The sequence below is a fragment of the Sebastes umbrosus genome, chromosome 23 (assembly GCF_015220745.1).
Source record: "Sebastes umbrosus isolate fSebUmb1 chromosome 23, fSebUmb1.pri, whole genome shotgun sequence".
In the NCBI taxonomy this organism is placed as follows: domain Eukaryota; kingdom Metazoa; phylum Chordata; class Actinopteri; order Perciformes; family Sebastidae; genus Sebastes; species Sebastes umbrosus.
In genome coordinates this window covers 6,623,918-6,639,042 of record NC_051291.1, presented here as the reverse complement: position 1 = coordinate 6,639,042, position 15,125 = coordinate 6,623,918, and the positions used below count along the sequence as shown (strand labels likewise).

The 15,125-nt window shown below is 39.0% G+C and overlaps 2 protein-coding genes across 3 annotated transcripts in view; both read right to left on the bottom strand.

Annotated features, from left to right (window-relative positions):
• Nucleotides 1–2,067: 2,067 nt before the first annotated feature.
• LOC119483175 (ras-related protein Rap-1b) lies at nt 2,068–13,378 on the bottom strand. 2 transcript variants are annotated; one of them, XM_037761271.1, is made up of 8 exons: nt 13,260–13,378; nt 7,886–7,958; nt 6,244–6,312; nt 4,793–4,849; nt 4,479–4,619; nt 3,634–3,777; nt 2,699–2,791; nt 2,068–2,607 (listed from the first exon to the last, which is right to left on the bottom strand). In XM_037761271.1, exons 2-7 carry the CDS (start codon nt 7,940–7,942, stop codon nt 2,705–2,707), a joined length of 555 nt encoding a protein of 184 aa, XP_037617199.1. In that variant the 5' UTR covers nt 7,943–7,958; nt 13,260–13,378; the 3' UTR covers nt 2,068–2,607; nt 2,699–2,704. The 2 variants fall into 2 exon arrangements, with proteins under 2 accessions (XP_037617199.1, XP_037617200.1); XM_037761272.1 differs by having other exon boundaries at nt 7,886–7,955; nt 13,260–13,305.
• cand1 (cullin-associated and neddylation-dissociated 1) overlaps nt 12,358–15,125 on the bottom strand; it is a 22,930-nt gene continuing 20,162 nt past the window's right edge. Inside the window, exon 27 of the transcript XR_005205634.1 lies at nt 12,358–12,384. The gene's annotated coding sequence lies outside the window, so the exon portion shown is untranslated. The remainder of the gene's footprint in view (nt 12,385–15,125) is intronic.

Here is a 15,125-nt window from a genome sequence, read left to right as displayed (position 1 = left end):
CACGCCCCCAAATACACAAGGGACGGGGCTTCAGCTTCAAGCCCAACCTCCTTCGGCCGGGCTCAACCTCAGCCGTGCTACTGTTAAAAAGAAACACTGAGATTTCAGTTCCTCTTTGACTGATGAGGATATTGACAGCATCCTTTTGTCAGTGGCGCTCCATGCTAACACTTTAGCATGTTAGCTCTGAGCTACTTACTACTACTAAAGTATTAGCATGAAATATATCACCCGATGATCTGAGCATGCAAGGATACGGAGGACCAGCCCCGACTTTTTTGGTCAAGTTTGGTCCTCCATAGCTGGATAGTTTAATATAGACGAATCCGGTGAAATACCGGAAGTAACCAAGTCGCCATTACTGCGGTGGCATCTCGCTACAATACGCACACGTTTGAATGCAAACTGTCCTAAGAAGTGTACAATTTTATACTTTTACCTTTACTTTTTATGTAAGGTTACTTTTGACAACAATGTCTAGGAGTTCGGGAAGAACCTGAACGGTTCTCAGCTGCCTAACGTTAGCCTGAAACAAGTAACGTCAGCTAAGTTACAACTGCTTAGCTTTCTAACGTTAGCGGACTAAAGGCACTGTCTAGATGCTGCAGTGGTCCCACAGAATAAATTAACCCCATCAACTAACCGTGGCGTTATTGTGAAATATAACGTTAGTTGCTCTAACTAAAGCAACCTAATGACGACAAAGTAAACATCATTAATCGGTCAGCAGTGTCTGCTAACCGCGTTAACTGAATGCATCGTGGTTGCTCGTATTGACAACGGTTGTCCTCGTGAAAGCCTTCAATTTTACTTTAATCAATATTAAATACATACTCATCTGTGTTTATTATCTACGTCAACTGAAAGTCACCAGTTAACACTGTTAGCAGACAAAGTCACTATGATTTGCCACTGCAGTAATGGCGGCGCTGCTAGATCGCGACACACAAAACAGTCAGCGGATTCGTCTATATGCCCGTCAGTTAAAGGAATTCAGTGCTTCCCTCTCAGATGTGTTAATAACATTAATAATCAGGTAATAATATGGTTAATAATACAGAAACAACACCTGCTGGCTGCCCTGCTCAGTAAAAATAATCCCCCTCCCTAACCCCAACTGGGCCAAAAATCACAGAAACTGGCGTGGTTCATCGTTCTTATGCAGCTCACAAACACACAAAAACATACACACTCACACTCACGCACGCACACACACAGACACACAGACACACACACATACACACACGCACACAGAAGGTACAGGACCAGTGTGAGTCTGCTGTCTAAAGGCAACATGTCCGCCCTGAGCAGCAGATCTAGAGTCAGCTCACCGTGCTGCTACGCTAACAAGCACACAGCTACTATCATTTATTTGTGGCGTTGTTAGCGTTGATGTTTTGTTCACAAACAGCATGTTTAGCATTGTTAGTTTTTCCTAATTTACAAGTTTTTGGGGGTGTATACTAATAATGCTAACACTCCACAAATAGCATAATTTGCTCACCATATTTTTACATTTTTACTAGCTGCTGGGCTAACAAGGTAGCCCAAATCTATTTAAGTTTTTTCTACATTAACTTCTTTAACAAATATGCCAATCAAGCAACAAATCGCAAATTTGGATAGTTAGCATTTTCGTGGAATATTGCAAAATAACTCCCGTAGCTGTTGGCTAACTTAAAGGGACTGTTTGTAACTTTTTACACGTATAAATCTACACTAAATCAAAACACTAGGATCAGCAGTGATTCATGGAGAGACCTTCGTCTGGTCAGCTAACATTACTGCCAAGCAGGTGAAATATAGAGTGATATTGTGGTTTTAGCTGACGTGTGTCACCTCACTGTTTTGAGCGATGCTCGTTCAAGTCTATTTAGAGCGAGCAAGCGCGAGCCCGACGCTGACTTTCGTTGACTTAACAGCCACAGGTGTCGCTGTTAACATGCATTTCTGAAAGTTACAAATAGTCCCTTTAAGTTAGCTCAAAGCTAAGAGCGTGCTGAGCTGACTGCATGACCTGCTGCACCCTTTACCCCCGCCCCTCCCACCCCAAAAATCAAAAACAAAAACATTAAATGACTTTTATATCTTTTCACACAGAATCATAATAATAACCACCGTAATAATAATCACTGAATGGATCCACAGGTTCAACCAGAGCCACGCACACAGCTGACAGTGAAGTGTGTGTGAACGGCTCGGGACTGCTAGAAAATAAGGAAAAAGGAAAGAAACATTTAAAAGTAAAAAGCATGAGGCCACTCCCCCAGCGCAAAAATGGCCTAGCAGAGAGCATGATGGGAACCGTAGTTTAAATTTGGGCAGTTGTTTGGACAGCCCCCCCATTCCTGCAACAGCAAAATCTTCATCATCGTCATCATCATCATCGCCGCTGCAGTCTTTCGGTGTTTGGTTTTAATGTTTCCAAGGCAACAGTCTCTGTCAGACTGTGTGGTGAGGGGATGGGAGAAGTGGTCGTCACGGGAACAGAGGTCAGAGGTGGCTGATGTTGATGATGACGTGGTCGTGTTTAAGGGGCGTGGCCAGCTGGAAGATGTCCTGTGATTGGTTGGTTGGTTGGTTGGTTGTCGGTCAGGTGAGCAGGAACTGGAGAGAGAAGAACAATTTGTACAATAGTGTGTGTGTGTGTGTGTGTGTGTGTGTGTTCAATAATAGATGAGTATGTTTTAATAATTACCTGTCATTAGAGAAGTTGACAGTTGGACTTTTTACGAGTTTTCCCTTGAACTGGACTCTTCCTGTTAATCTGTCGCACAAGGTCGTAGAAGATCTGCAAAAACACACATCGGTATATTTAAATATCTAAATTTTCCTCGCCATAATGAAAGTGCAGACCCACGGGACTGCAACGCCCTGTACTCTCATATGACATATCCGGTTCTGCCAGCTTCCTGCCAGCTTCCTGCTAGCTGTAATAATGGATATATTGGCTGTAATTCATCATTTTCATTATCATATTATACACCCATGGGTTGTGTGCTGTAAGCCTGTACCGTGGTGGATGTAATAACGTCTCTGTTCCCAAACAACCGGCTATCGGCCAGTAGCTAGTAGTGCTGGTAGCATGACATCAACAGAATTTAATGGAGTTGTAGGCTATTTACTAACACGCAGGGCAAAAGCACAGGACACAACCTCTTCTGCATCCATGGTCTGTGGTCTATTGGACTCCAACTTGGATCCTTGACATGAAAAAGTTGCTCTCAAAATCTGTGTGCTGGATTTTTCTAACTTTCATTTATGTCCACCGCTCACTTTATGCTCCTCTGGGAAGCAGCCGGGCAAAGAAGTGTAATAAATAAATAAGTAAATAGTTATAATAGTATGCATATTTATAATATTGTATTGTTCAACACAGGACATTTCCGTAGAGACATTAAATATGACAATAGAATAGAAATAATTTTGTTTTACTTTTGTACGGCACTTTGTAGGTAGACGTTTTACTGGCGTCCGGTAGTCGCTTTCAGTCCGAGATCCTGGACCCAACTAGACTGAATATAATTTAGACCTGGCACTACTCGGGTCCCGAGTTGTGTTTCTCTGGTAGCTCAGAACTGAGCGTTATCGGTGGAGACCTCTAATGTGAAAACAGTGTGTATGTGTGGTCACCTCGTTGACGTTGATCTTGCTCTTGGCCGAGGTCTCCAGGAAGGCGCAGGAGTTCCACTGGCGGGCGAGGCCGACGCCCGACTCTTTGGCCACCACGCGCTCCACCTCCAGGTCGCACTTATTCCCAACCAGGATCATAGGAACCTGCGACGCCAGAACAAATATTCCCATTAATGCATTTCCAACACAACTCATTAAGTTTGCATTTTTGACGTGTTGAGACAAAGTATTGACCTTTCAAAGTAAAAGCATTGCAGTGAGATGATTCCATAACATTTAAAAGCAGATACTCTGTTTTGATGGATAACATCAGTGGCTTTAAATGTATTTTGATTCAGGGCTCCGTTATGAGGTTTCACAGATAAATGCAGTACCACGTGTTGGCCAGCAGATGTCACCGTTTACACCGTATCAAACCCTGCTCATTTCCCCATCACTAGTTAGAAACCGTTAATCAATCAATTAAGTCATTTATCAAGCAAAAGTGTCCAACATTCTCTGGTTCCTTCTTGTCGAATGTGATGATTTGCTGCTTTTCTGTATGTTATGATATAATAAATTAAACATCTTTAGATTTGGTCAGATAAAACAAGCTCTTCATAGATCAGCTCTGGGAAATTGTTACCTATTTGTTTACATTTTGAATATGGAATATATAAGTGGATGCTGATTTGTTATTTCCAGGAACAGGTTTCATTTGTTCAAAAAGTCCGATGAAAGAAACGCTGACTGAGAGATTGTATTGAGTTACAGAAGCTAGACAGGAAGTGATATCATGACTTTGGCTCTGTATACTGACAGATGTTTCCAATGTGTGTGTGGGTGTGTGAGTGTGTGTGTCGTACGTCCTCGGTGTCCTTCACTCTGAGGATCTGCTCCCGGAGGTCCTGGAGGTCGTTGAAGGTCGACTGAGCCGTGATGGAGTAGACCAGAGCGAAGCCCTGACCGTTCTTCATGTACAGGTCTCGCATCGCCGTGAACTGCTCCTGTAGACAGACGGGCAGACAGACAGGTGGTCAGGGAGACAGACAGATATAGTATGTGGACAAAGGTATTTTTATTTATGACTTCTGTGTGTGTTTTTATGGTTTTATGAAGGGAAACGTTAGCAAATGAACAGACAGACAGATTAACAGGCAGACAGGTAGACAGGTCTTACTGTTCCTGCTGTGTCCAGGATCTCCAACATACACTGCTGTCCATCGACCTCCACTTGCTGGAATCAGAGACACAGAGAGAAACAGAGAGTCCTCAGTGTTTCACCAAAACATTACCAACGAACCATTTACCAAAATTTCACAATAAATGTCACCAGAAACTTGAGAAAGACTTCCCCCCAAATGTTCAACTTGTGACAACAGAGAGATTGTGATGAAACATGCTTCATTACTCAGGATGAACTATTATAACTTTGTTGAACCTCTGACTTTTCATCTAGCGCCATCATCAGGTCAACATTTTAGTGTGTCAGGTATAGTGACGTTTATGACCAAATACCTGCAGAACTAAAGACATTCCCATCAGGCTCAGCTTGTAAACTAAGATGGTGAACATGGTGAACATGATACTAATCTGTGGTGCTTCTCTGACGGGTGGAGTTATGCTGCGATGCAACAACATGTGGTCACAATTCTCAGCCTTTACAATAAAATAAGGAAGTGGATAAAAAGTTGGCTGCAGCAGGCGGGTGGAGACAATTGAAACTGAAGGGAGTGGGATGTGTTCGTACTGAAAATATACATTTTGTTTTGATATCCCAGAATTTGTACTTATTATTTAATATTTTTTTATTTATTATTTCATATTTTCGACTTATTTTACAATTTGTACTTATTATTTAATAATTTTGACTTATTATTTAATATTTAGATTTATTATCTCATCATTTTTATTTAATATATCATAATTATAACTATTTGATAATTTTTTACTTATTTAATAATTTCACTTATTTAATCATTTTGACTAATAATTTAATATTTTGTCTCATTATTTGATCATTTTGACTTATTATTTATATTTTTTTACTTACTTGATCATTTTGACTTATCTAATCATTTTGACTTATTTAATCATTTTTACTTCTTTGATAATTTTGACTTATTATTTAATATTTTGATTTATTATTTATTTGGTCATTTTGACTTATTTAATATTTTCATACTTATTTGATAATTTGTACTTATTATCTAATACTTTTGACTTAATATCTCATAATTTTTACTTATTATTTAATCATTTCGACTTATTATTTAATAATTTTGACTAATCTCATAATTTTCACGAGCATCTTTATTTTTATAATTCCCTTTCATCTATTTTTTTCCCTTTCTTTGCAGAAATCAGCTTCCATATTCTCCTTCTACATTTACTGATGTTTTCTTTTCTCTTCTTCTCTTCCTCTTCATTTCCTTTCTGCTTTTTCTTCTTCTGATAGTTTTCCTTCTTCTCTCTTATCTCCCTCACCTCCATCTTTTCCTTCTTCTTCCTCTCCTCTTTTTTTATTGTTATTATACATCAGCATCCAGTCTGTCCCATCAGCCCCTGATGGTACTAGTGACTACTAACTGTCTCACATCACCCAGAGAGACAAACAGGAAGCTGTCTTACCTTCCTGTAGGAATCCTCTATCGTCGGGTCGTATTTCTCCACAAAGATTCCCTGAACGAACTGGACAGTCTGCAGACGGAAAGACAGGATAGAGACAGACAGACAGAGAGAGAGAGACAGGCAGTGGGATAAAGAGAAGTAGGCCAGTAATGTTAATGGAGCTCTGTTCTGGTCTCCATTGGAAGTCATTAGAATGGAATTAATGTGACACACTGACACGTCTCCATTATATCATCTGGACTGAAGCACTTCATTGTAGTGACACTGTGTGTGTGTGTGTGTGTGTGTCAGATGGAAACACTGGAGATGATTCACAGACAAACATCAGTGACATCAGTCTGCATCCGCTTTTTATCTGATGGAGACTTTGGAGTGATATTTAATCGACATCATGAGAGTTTGAGAGAATTTATACATCGAAGCGCCGACAAACTCGTCCTCCTTAAAGCTAGAGTGAAGATACTGGTATCATATGAAACTATAAAACCTAAAGAATCCATCGGTACCAAACATGTCATACTAGCTTGTCGTGAAGGAGGTTAAATAACGCTCCAAACTTAAGCTAAATTTTGGCGAGGAAAAATTGTCATGGCCATTTTCAAAGGGGTCCCTTGACCTCTGACCTCAAGATATGTGAATGAAAATGGGTTCTATTTGTACCCACGAGTCTCCCCTTTACAGACATGCCCACTTTATGATAATCACATGCAGTTTGGGGGCAAGTCACAGTCAAGTCAGCACACTGACACACTGACAGCTGTTGTTGCCTGTTGGGCTGCAGTTTGCCATGTCATGATTTGAGCATATTTTTTATGCTAAATGCAGTACCTGTGAGGGTTTCTGGACAATATTTGTCATTGTTTTGTGTTGTTAATTGATTTTCAATAATAAATATCCATAAATTTGCATAAAGCAGCATATTTGTACACTCCCATGTTGATAAGAGTGTCAAATACTTGACAAATCTCCCTTTAAGGTTCATTTTGAACGGATAAAAAATGTGTGATTAATCGCAATTAATTGCTATTAACTATGGATAATCATGCAATTAATCATGATAAAATATTTGTATTGTTTGACAGTCCTAATCGCAATAAATTGAATCATTACCCCTGCATCATGATATGTATTGTATCGCCGGATTCTTGCCGATACAGAGCAAGTTTTTAATCAAACAAACAGGAGGAAATAGTGCATTTGTTGGGGACTATTTTCTGCAGTGGATTAATCCACATGTGGTGCTCTGGTAGTGAGTATTAGTGGCAGCAGAACGGTGTATGTGAGATTGAGTCAAAATAGTGTATTTTGCTACTGCTAAATCAGCCGCACGCTGATTTCGCATCTGCTCACCAAACTCCATTAGCAAACTGTGCATTTTAAAGCCGGTAGGTTGCCAGAAAAGTACCGTTCATGGAGGAATATAAACTTTAAATGTTAACACATATAATACAATATTCTCTCTAATTCGGGATAGAAATTGTCCTTAGTGATGCTCTAGTTTATTAAAAATCGTCCCTCTTTCCTGGTCAGTGTGGGAGTAACTCAGTGGCTGTTTTGTTTACTGACAGTAATAAAACCATAGTTAGTTATCCTTTAATAGACACACCTGAGTAGAGACAGTAAAGTGGGTTTAATGACTCACCAGAGCTGACTTGCCGACTCCTCCTGATCCTAAAACAACCAGTTTGTATTCACGCATCCTGACTGTCTGTCTGCTGGAAGTGAGAGAGAGACAGACAGACACGTTAATCATCCAATCACAGAGCAGCGTTACTACGACACACCTGCAGCTGTAAAACCATCAATTACACACACCTCTCACTGGGAGGTCAGTATTACCCAGCATGCATCTGGGTGGTGTTCATTAAAAACAGAGAGAGGTCAGGTGATTCGCACACAAACAGCTGGTGGTGATGTCACAACTGTGGAATCCTTCCTGGTTACTGTTGCTATGCACCCTCATGTGTGTGTGTTTGCATACCAGTCATGCCTCGCTGTGTGTTTGTCGTTGCAGCAACAAGAAGCAACACGACGGAGACGACGCACACACACACAACACACACACACACACACACTCGTCTCTGTTAATAAGGGTCTGCCAAGGTTACCATGGTGATGAGATAAGTGTTAAGTGTGTGTGTAGTTAAGCAGGTGGTGTAAGGACCAAACATTAACATCTCTCTCTTTCTAACCGCCATTTTTCCAGTGGGTTATTTTCCCAGAATTCCTGTTGCTATGTCTCAATTTGCGTTCTTGCGTAAGACAAGTATGGCAAAGTGAGTACCCGGATGTTGTTGTACTCATAACGGTAAAAACGTTGAGTGTGGAACGCCTCAATGCTCGCCATCTTGGCTACGTACCGGAAGAGGAGCCAAAGAGTAAAGAAGCAAAGAGACTCTCTGGTGCGGCTGCCACCATTTTTGATTGAAAACGATTATTATATTTATAATATTTTATTGTTCAACACAGGCCATTTCAGTAGAATATGACAACAGAATAGAAATTATTTAATTTTACTTTTTTACATCACTTTGTAGGCAGACGTTTTACTGGCGTCCGGTAGTCGCTTTCAGTCCAAAATGGCGGCAGAGTAGCTCTGCTGCTGGGCGCTGATGTTGCAATGGAACTCCTGTCTGTCTGTCAGTTAGTTAGTATAGTTACCGCCTGCCTCCAGTGGTACAAATACTACTGCTACAGTGTGGTATTTTTACTTTTATTAAAGTAAAAGATAGAAGTACTTCTTCCACAACTGGTTATATATGATGCATTAAAGATTAAACTACCTAACAATTTAAATTAGCTCTACATCAACCAGCTGCAATAGAATGAAATCTAATAATCCCATAATATAATAATATAGTATAATAATATTACATTGTTGATATTTTAAGTACATTTTGCTGATGATACTTGTCTACTTTTACTTGAGAATTTTTTTAATGCAGGGATTTTTGTATTTTTTCTTTTTCAATTTTAGAACAGTATTTTTACATTATGGTATTTTTACTTTTATTTAAGTAAAAGATGTGAGCACTTCTTCCACCACAGCAAAATATCATATATTTGAGGTGTTTAATGGTGATTTTCAGTGACTTTACCCAGCTGCTACAGAAAAACAAAAAAAAACATAAAATAAAAACTTAAATTGCATTAATATCAATAGATATTATCACATTTATTAATATAATATTATTATAAAGTTCAGTTTACACAAGCATTTATTTTAATTGTTGCAGAACTGGTTGACATTCAGATTAATTTGTGCTTTTACATCTGCATTTATATGTTCAAAGTCTTTACTAGAGTATAACCCTGATGCTGAGGATGCATGAAGCGACTAGGTGGAGTTTTAGCTGTCCAGGTGTCAGTGAACGCATCACCAGAGGTGGATTTCAGTGCCTGCAGGTCTGAACGGGGCCGCCTCTCTATGTCTCTGCTCAGTTTGATGCAACAAGTTCGGGCGAGTTCAGGGAATCGCAGGAAGTTACAAACTGAAGCAGGGGGCAAAGACCGATGAGGGGAAAGCGAATTATGACTCCGCCCACACCTGTCTGGCTCTACCTGGGTGTCTCTGGACCTGGACCTGGACCAGGATCTGGATCGCCCCTCTCATATTTCATACAGTCAACTTAACATGTGCATCATGAAACACAATCAAAGTAAAAAATAAAAGCATAATAATGATATTTAAATCTGCATACGTTTTTTTTTTTTGTGGCCACTTGGGGGCAGCAGAGACACTCAGCCATGATATATCACCACCTTATAAAGCTGCTAACGGCTAACTCGTAAGCATACCATCACTATTTACACATCCGGCTAAAAAGCTGCAGAGTCAGCTGACAAACATCTATGTGGTTTTCACACTTCGAGCAATACTTTCATATTCACTCATACAAATAAACACAAGTTCGAGATAAGTGACATAATGATATAAAAGGTGTGATAAACTGTCTTAAAAACAGTCAAAGGTCTCAGCGTGTCAACTATAAGTCAAAGCAAATAAAAAATAAATAAATAAAAATATGAATAATAAATAAAAAAGAAAAAGAAAAAGGAAATATAAATGAATAAATAAACAAATAAATAAATACAATTAAAAATAAATTAAAATAACATAATAATAATAATTTTCTGCATTGAGGTAACAAATTAACAAATAAAAAAGAAAGAAATACACTTTTCACCCCTGTAACTATCTTTCTCACTATTTTTCATCTGTCCGGCCGCAATTATTTGTCAATAAAAGTGTAAATTGCAGTGAAACTGACTAAAAATGCCAAATTATTCTGTTTGCAGCTTCTCAGATGTGACGATTGGATGTGCCAAAGCGTGTAATAGACCTGCTTGTCCATCAGAGGACAGCGTGTCAGTGTCACGTTTTGCCTCGCAGAGACGTGAATATTACAAGCATTGATTCATGTGCAGTATCAGCAGGGGGCGACAAAACCACTGATTTAGGTTTAAGCAAGAAAACCACTTAGTTATGTTAAGGGAAAACATCATAAAATAAGTACGTAAACTAAGTAAAACACGTAACGTCAGTACGGGAAACACGTGACAAACGCCATGTGACAACGGAATGGAAGTTACATAAAAAAAACTACTTAGATAGCTTTAGGACAAGATCGCGGTTTGGGTTAAAATAACTTCGGAAGTGCCGTAACTTAAGTACGGAAGTTATGTGACAAATAAATCAACGTTGACTTCCGGTATCTCACGGGACACGAACACCATTCTCCTGGGCGAAAGTCAGGTATTTTGGCAAAACCGACTTAGTTAGCTTTAGGAAAAGATCATGGTTTGGGTCAAAATAACTCCGGAAGTGGCGTAATTTAAGTATGGAAGTTACGTGACAAAACCTACTTAGTTAGTGTTAGGAAAAGATTGAGGCTTGGGTTAAAATAACTCCGGAAGTGGCGTAACTTGAGTACGGAAGTAACGTGACAAATAAATCTACTTTGACTTCTGTGATTCGTGTCTATGTACATGAGTCAATACATTACATTTCGTGACTATTTCACGTTCTGCTGTGCGACTGGGCAGCCTGCGTGATATAGGCTATATTGTTATTGAGATATAAAATAACATATATCTTGATAGAAGTCTTTGGCCATATCGCCGCGCCCTAGTCAAAATTATTATTTTCATTATCAATGTATCTGCCGATTGAGATAATAGTGAAAAATACCCCTTAGAGTCCAAGTTAATGTCTTCAAATTGAGTAAAAAAAAACACCAAAATATTCAGTTTACATAGAAAAAGAAGCTGGAACCAGAGAATTTTTGGCATTTTTGCTTCTACTATCAAAATAGTTGCTAATTAATTCTAGGCATAGCTTTATTTAAAGGGTTCACATGGTAAAAAAAGGTTGGGAACCACTCTTCCAGATGATTATTGGTGCATTTAAGGGATATTTACACAATGAATGGTGACAATCAAACAGCTATTCTGTGTTCACATCATTCTTATAGACTTTAAACAATCAAATTATCTCAGAAATTTTCACATTTAACCCCTTTTATTATTATTGCAATGTGCATTAAGTGTGTAATTGTACTTTGTCCCAACAGGCACCGAATGCATCATGATGTTAATCTACTAAAGTAAAGTTGGAGGAGAAAGATGGACACACAAACACACACACAGATCCCTGAGTCAACCAGAACTACAGGAGGTGGGGCCTTTCAATACTCTGTGTGTGTGTGTGTGTGTGTGTGTGTGTATAATACAAAATATTCAATTTACATAGAAAAAGAAACTGGAACCAGAGAATTTTTTGGGCATTTTTGCTTCATTTAAAGGGTTCACATGGTAAAAAAAAAAAAAGGTTGAGAACCTCTCCTCCAGATGATTATTGGTGCAGATTTGAAACATCAGAAATGTGCACATTTTGCAAACTCTCAAGACCAGTCAAACTTGGCTCAAATCATGTATTTAAACCCCTTTTTATTAATTATTGCAATGTGCACTAAGTGTGTAGTTGTACTTTGTTGTACATGATGTTAATCTCCTAAAGTAAAGTTGGTGGAGGAGAAAGATGGACACACAAACACACACACACACACACACAGATCCCTGAGTCAACCAGTAATAGGTGGGGCCTGTCAATACTCAGTGTGCGTGTGTGTGTGTGTGTGTCTGTGTTCACATCATTCTTATAGATTTTAAACAATCAGAAATTTGCACATTTCGCAAACTCTCAAGACCAGTCAAACTTGGCTCAGATCATGTATTTAAACCCCTTTTATTAATTATTGCAATGTGCACTAAGTTTGTAGTTGTACTTTGTTGTACATGATGTTTAATCTCCTAAAGTAAAGTTGGTGGAGGAGAAAGATGGACACACACACACACAGACACACACACACACAGATCCCTGAGTCAACCAGAACTAGGTGGGGCCTGTCAATACTCAGTGTGTGTGTGTGTGTGTGTGTGTGTGTTTGTTGCTGACAGTACAACAGCAGGGGAATAAAACCAAGCTACAGTCAGACAGACAGACAGACAGGTAGATAGACGGACAGACAGGTTCCCTCCAAAAAAAACTCCTCAAGTCTGCAATAAGTTACTTCCTCTCTCTCTCTCTTTTATTTTTTCCTCCAGCAGAAGCAGCGGGAGTTCCGCAGCTCTCTGGCCGCCTCAGAACGCTCCCTGCCCGGCCACGCTCTGGCGGCAGGCCCGGCTGCGCCCTGCTGGAGGTTTAGCCGAGTAACGTTCGAAGATGGAACGCTGAGATTCTGTTGAAGACGGACAGCCGCCATGTTTGTTATATCAACAGTATATTATCATTAACGGCTGTCTGTCGGTCTGTCCAACGGTCGCTTCCGCAAACCCAGCCCAGCTCGGCTCAGCTCGGCTCGGAACCGGCCTGTGTCCACTCCTAACCTCCCTAACACACCCACTATGTCACCGTGTGTCCCGGGTTAAGCTATATCTACATGTTGGAGGTAATAAAAGGCGAGAAAAGGGAGTAAAAAGGGAGAGAAAAGAGAGAGAAAGGAAGCGGTACTCACAGTCATCCAGCCGTCCGTCTCTCTCTCTCTCTCTCTCTCCCTACCGCTCTGTGTCTGTGTCGCTCTACCAGAGCCGCTCCCTCCGAACAACGCCGCTACGCGCTGACGTCAAGCTCGACGTAGTGCACGCAAGCGCTTCCTATCAATTCTTTCAAAATAATAGAAAGAAAAATAGAAATTCTGCTAATTAACACAGTTCTCATAATTGCAAAACTATATAATATACTGAATACAAAGCCAAATATATATCTATATAAATATATAGATATATATATACAAACATAAATATATATATAGATATATATATATCTATATATATACACACACATGGACAAAATTGTTGGTACCCTTCCGTTAAAGAAACAAAAACCCACAATGGTCACTGAAATAACTTGAAACTGACAAAAGTAATAATAAATAAAAATGTACTGAAAATGAACTAATGAAAATCAGATATTGCTTTTGAATTGTGGTTTAACAGAATCAGGCCAGTTTCATTAGTTTGTTTTTTAAAAATGATTCTGTTGAACCACAATTCAAAAGCAATATCTGATTTTCATTAGTTCATTTTCAGTACATTTTTATTTATTATTACTTTTGTCAGTTTCAAGTTATTTCAGTGACCATTGTGGGGTTTTCTTTCTTTAACGGAAGGGTACCAACAATTTTGTCCACGTCTGTATATATATATATATATATATATATATATATATACACAAATATAAATATAAATGTATATATATATTTATATATACATATATATACATCGATATTTACTCTACGGTCGTATGAAGTTGAAATGTATTCTATTTTCTTCACTGTCGCTTTCTAAACTCGAGGAGAATACACTGTTTACCATTGGCAGAGCATTTTGTCAAATTTTTCTTGAGCGCTACCCACATAATCAGCTGTGCTGCTCATCCCACAAATGCATGATCCTTACAAGTTGGACATCATTGTGAAGGTAAATAAACAGGCTTTCCAACCATGTAAAATGCAATGCCAATTAGCATTGTAGCAACAGAGAAATAATCCACCAAACACAAGTTTCCAAAACTTTTTTTCCCAGTTTATTCTGACAGTCATTAATTATATACTTGTATTTTGAAGGCAGTCCACACTTACATCCGGTTTCGCTCTAACTTCGTCACATTCTGGCTTTTCTTTTTTCTTGTGACGTTCCAGCCTCTCTCTCAGCTGCTTCCCTCTTCCTGCAGAGTAGAAACACTAGAGGTATTTTTGTACTGTGGTTTCTATTTTTTACTGCAATGAAATGACAAAAAACTGAAAGATATCTAGAATAGACATGATATCAAATAAGTTTTTGGGTACTATACTGAAGTACAAATTCAAGGTACTTGTACTTTATTTGAGTAATTTCTATTTTATGCTACTTTGTACTTCTACTACATCTCAGAGGTAAATATTAAAGTACAGTAAAGTACATTTTACTGATAATACACACTTTTTAATGCAGGACTTTTACTTGTACTGGAGTATTTTCACAGTGTAGTATTAGTACTTTTACTGAAGTATCTGAATACTACTTGAAACAAACTAAAGCTGTTGTCTGTGCACATCTAAATGTCTCACTAGTGTCAAAATGACCACGTGACCCTCATATGTGTGTTTCCCTTACTTGATGATGTCATGTGATGTCATCAGTCTTTTCCTGTCCTAGTTGCTGCTCAGACTGGAGGTCAAAGGTCAAAGCGACTCCTGAGGTCAGCAAAGAAAAAACAAAACATTGAAACTACAGAAGTCAAAGAGTGTTACTGTGGAGTCAGAGAGCAGCTGTGCATGTCGGAGCGTGTTGATGGGAACACGCCTCGAGACACCCACACACACACACACACTCACGGTGTT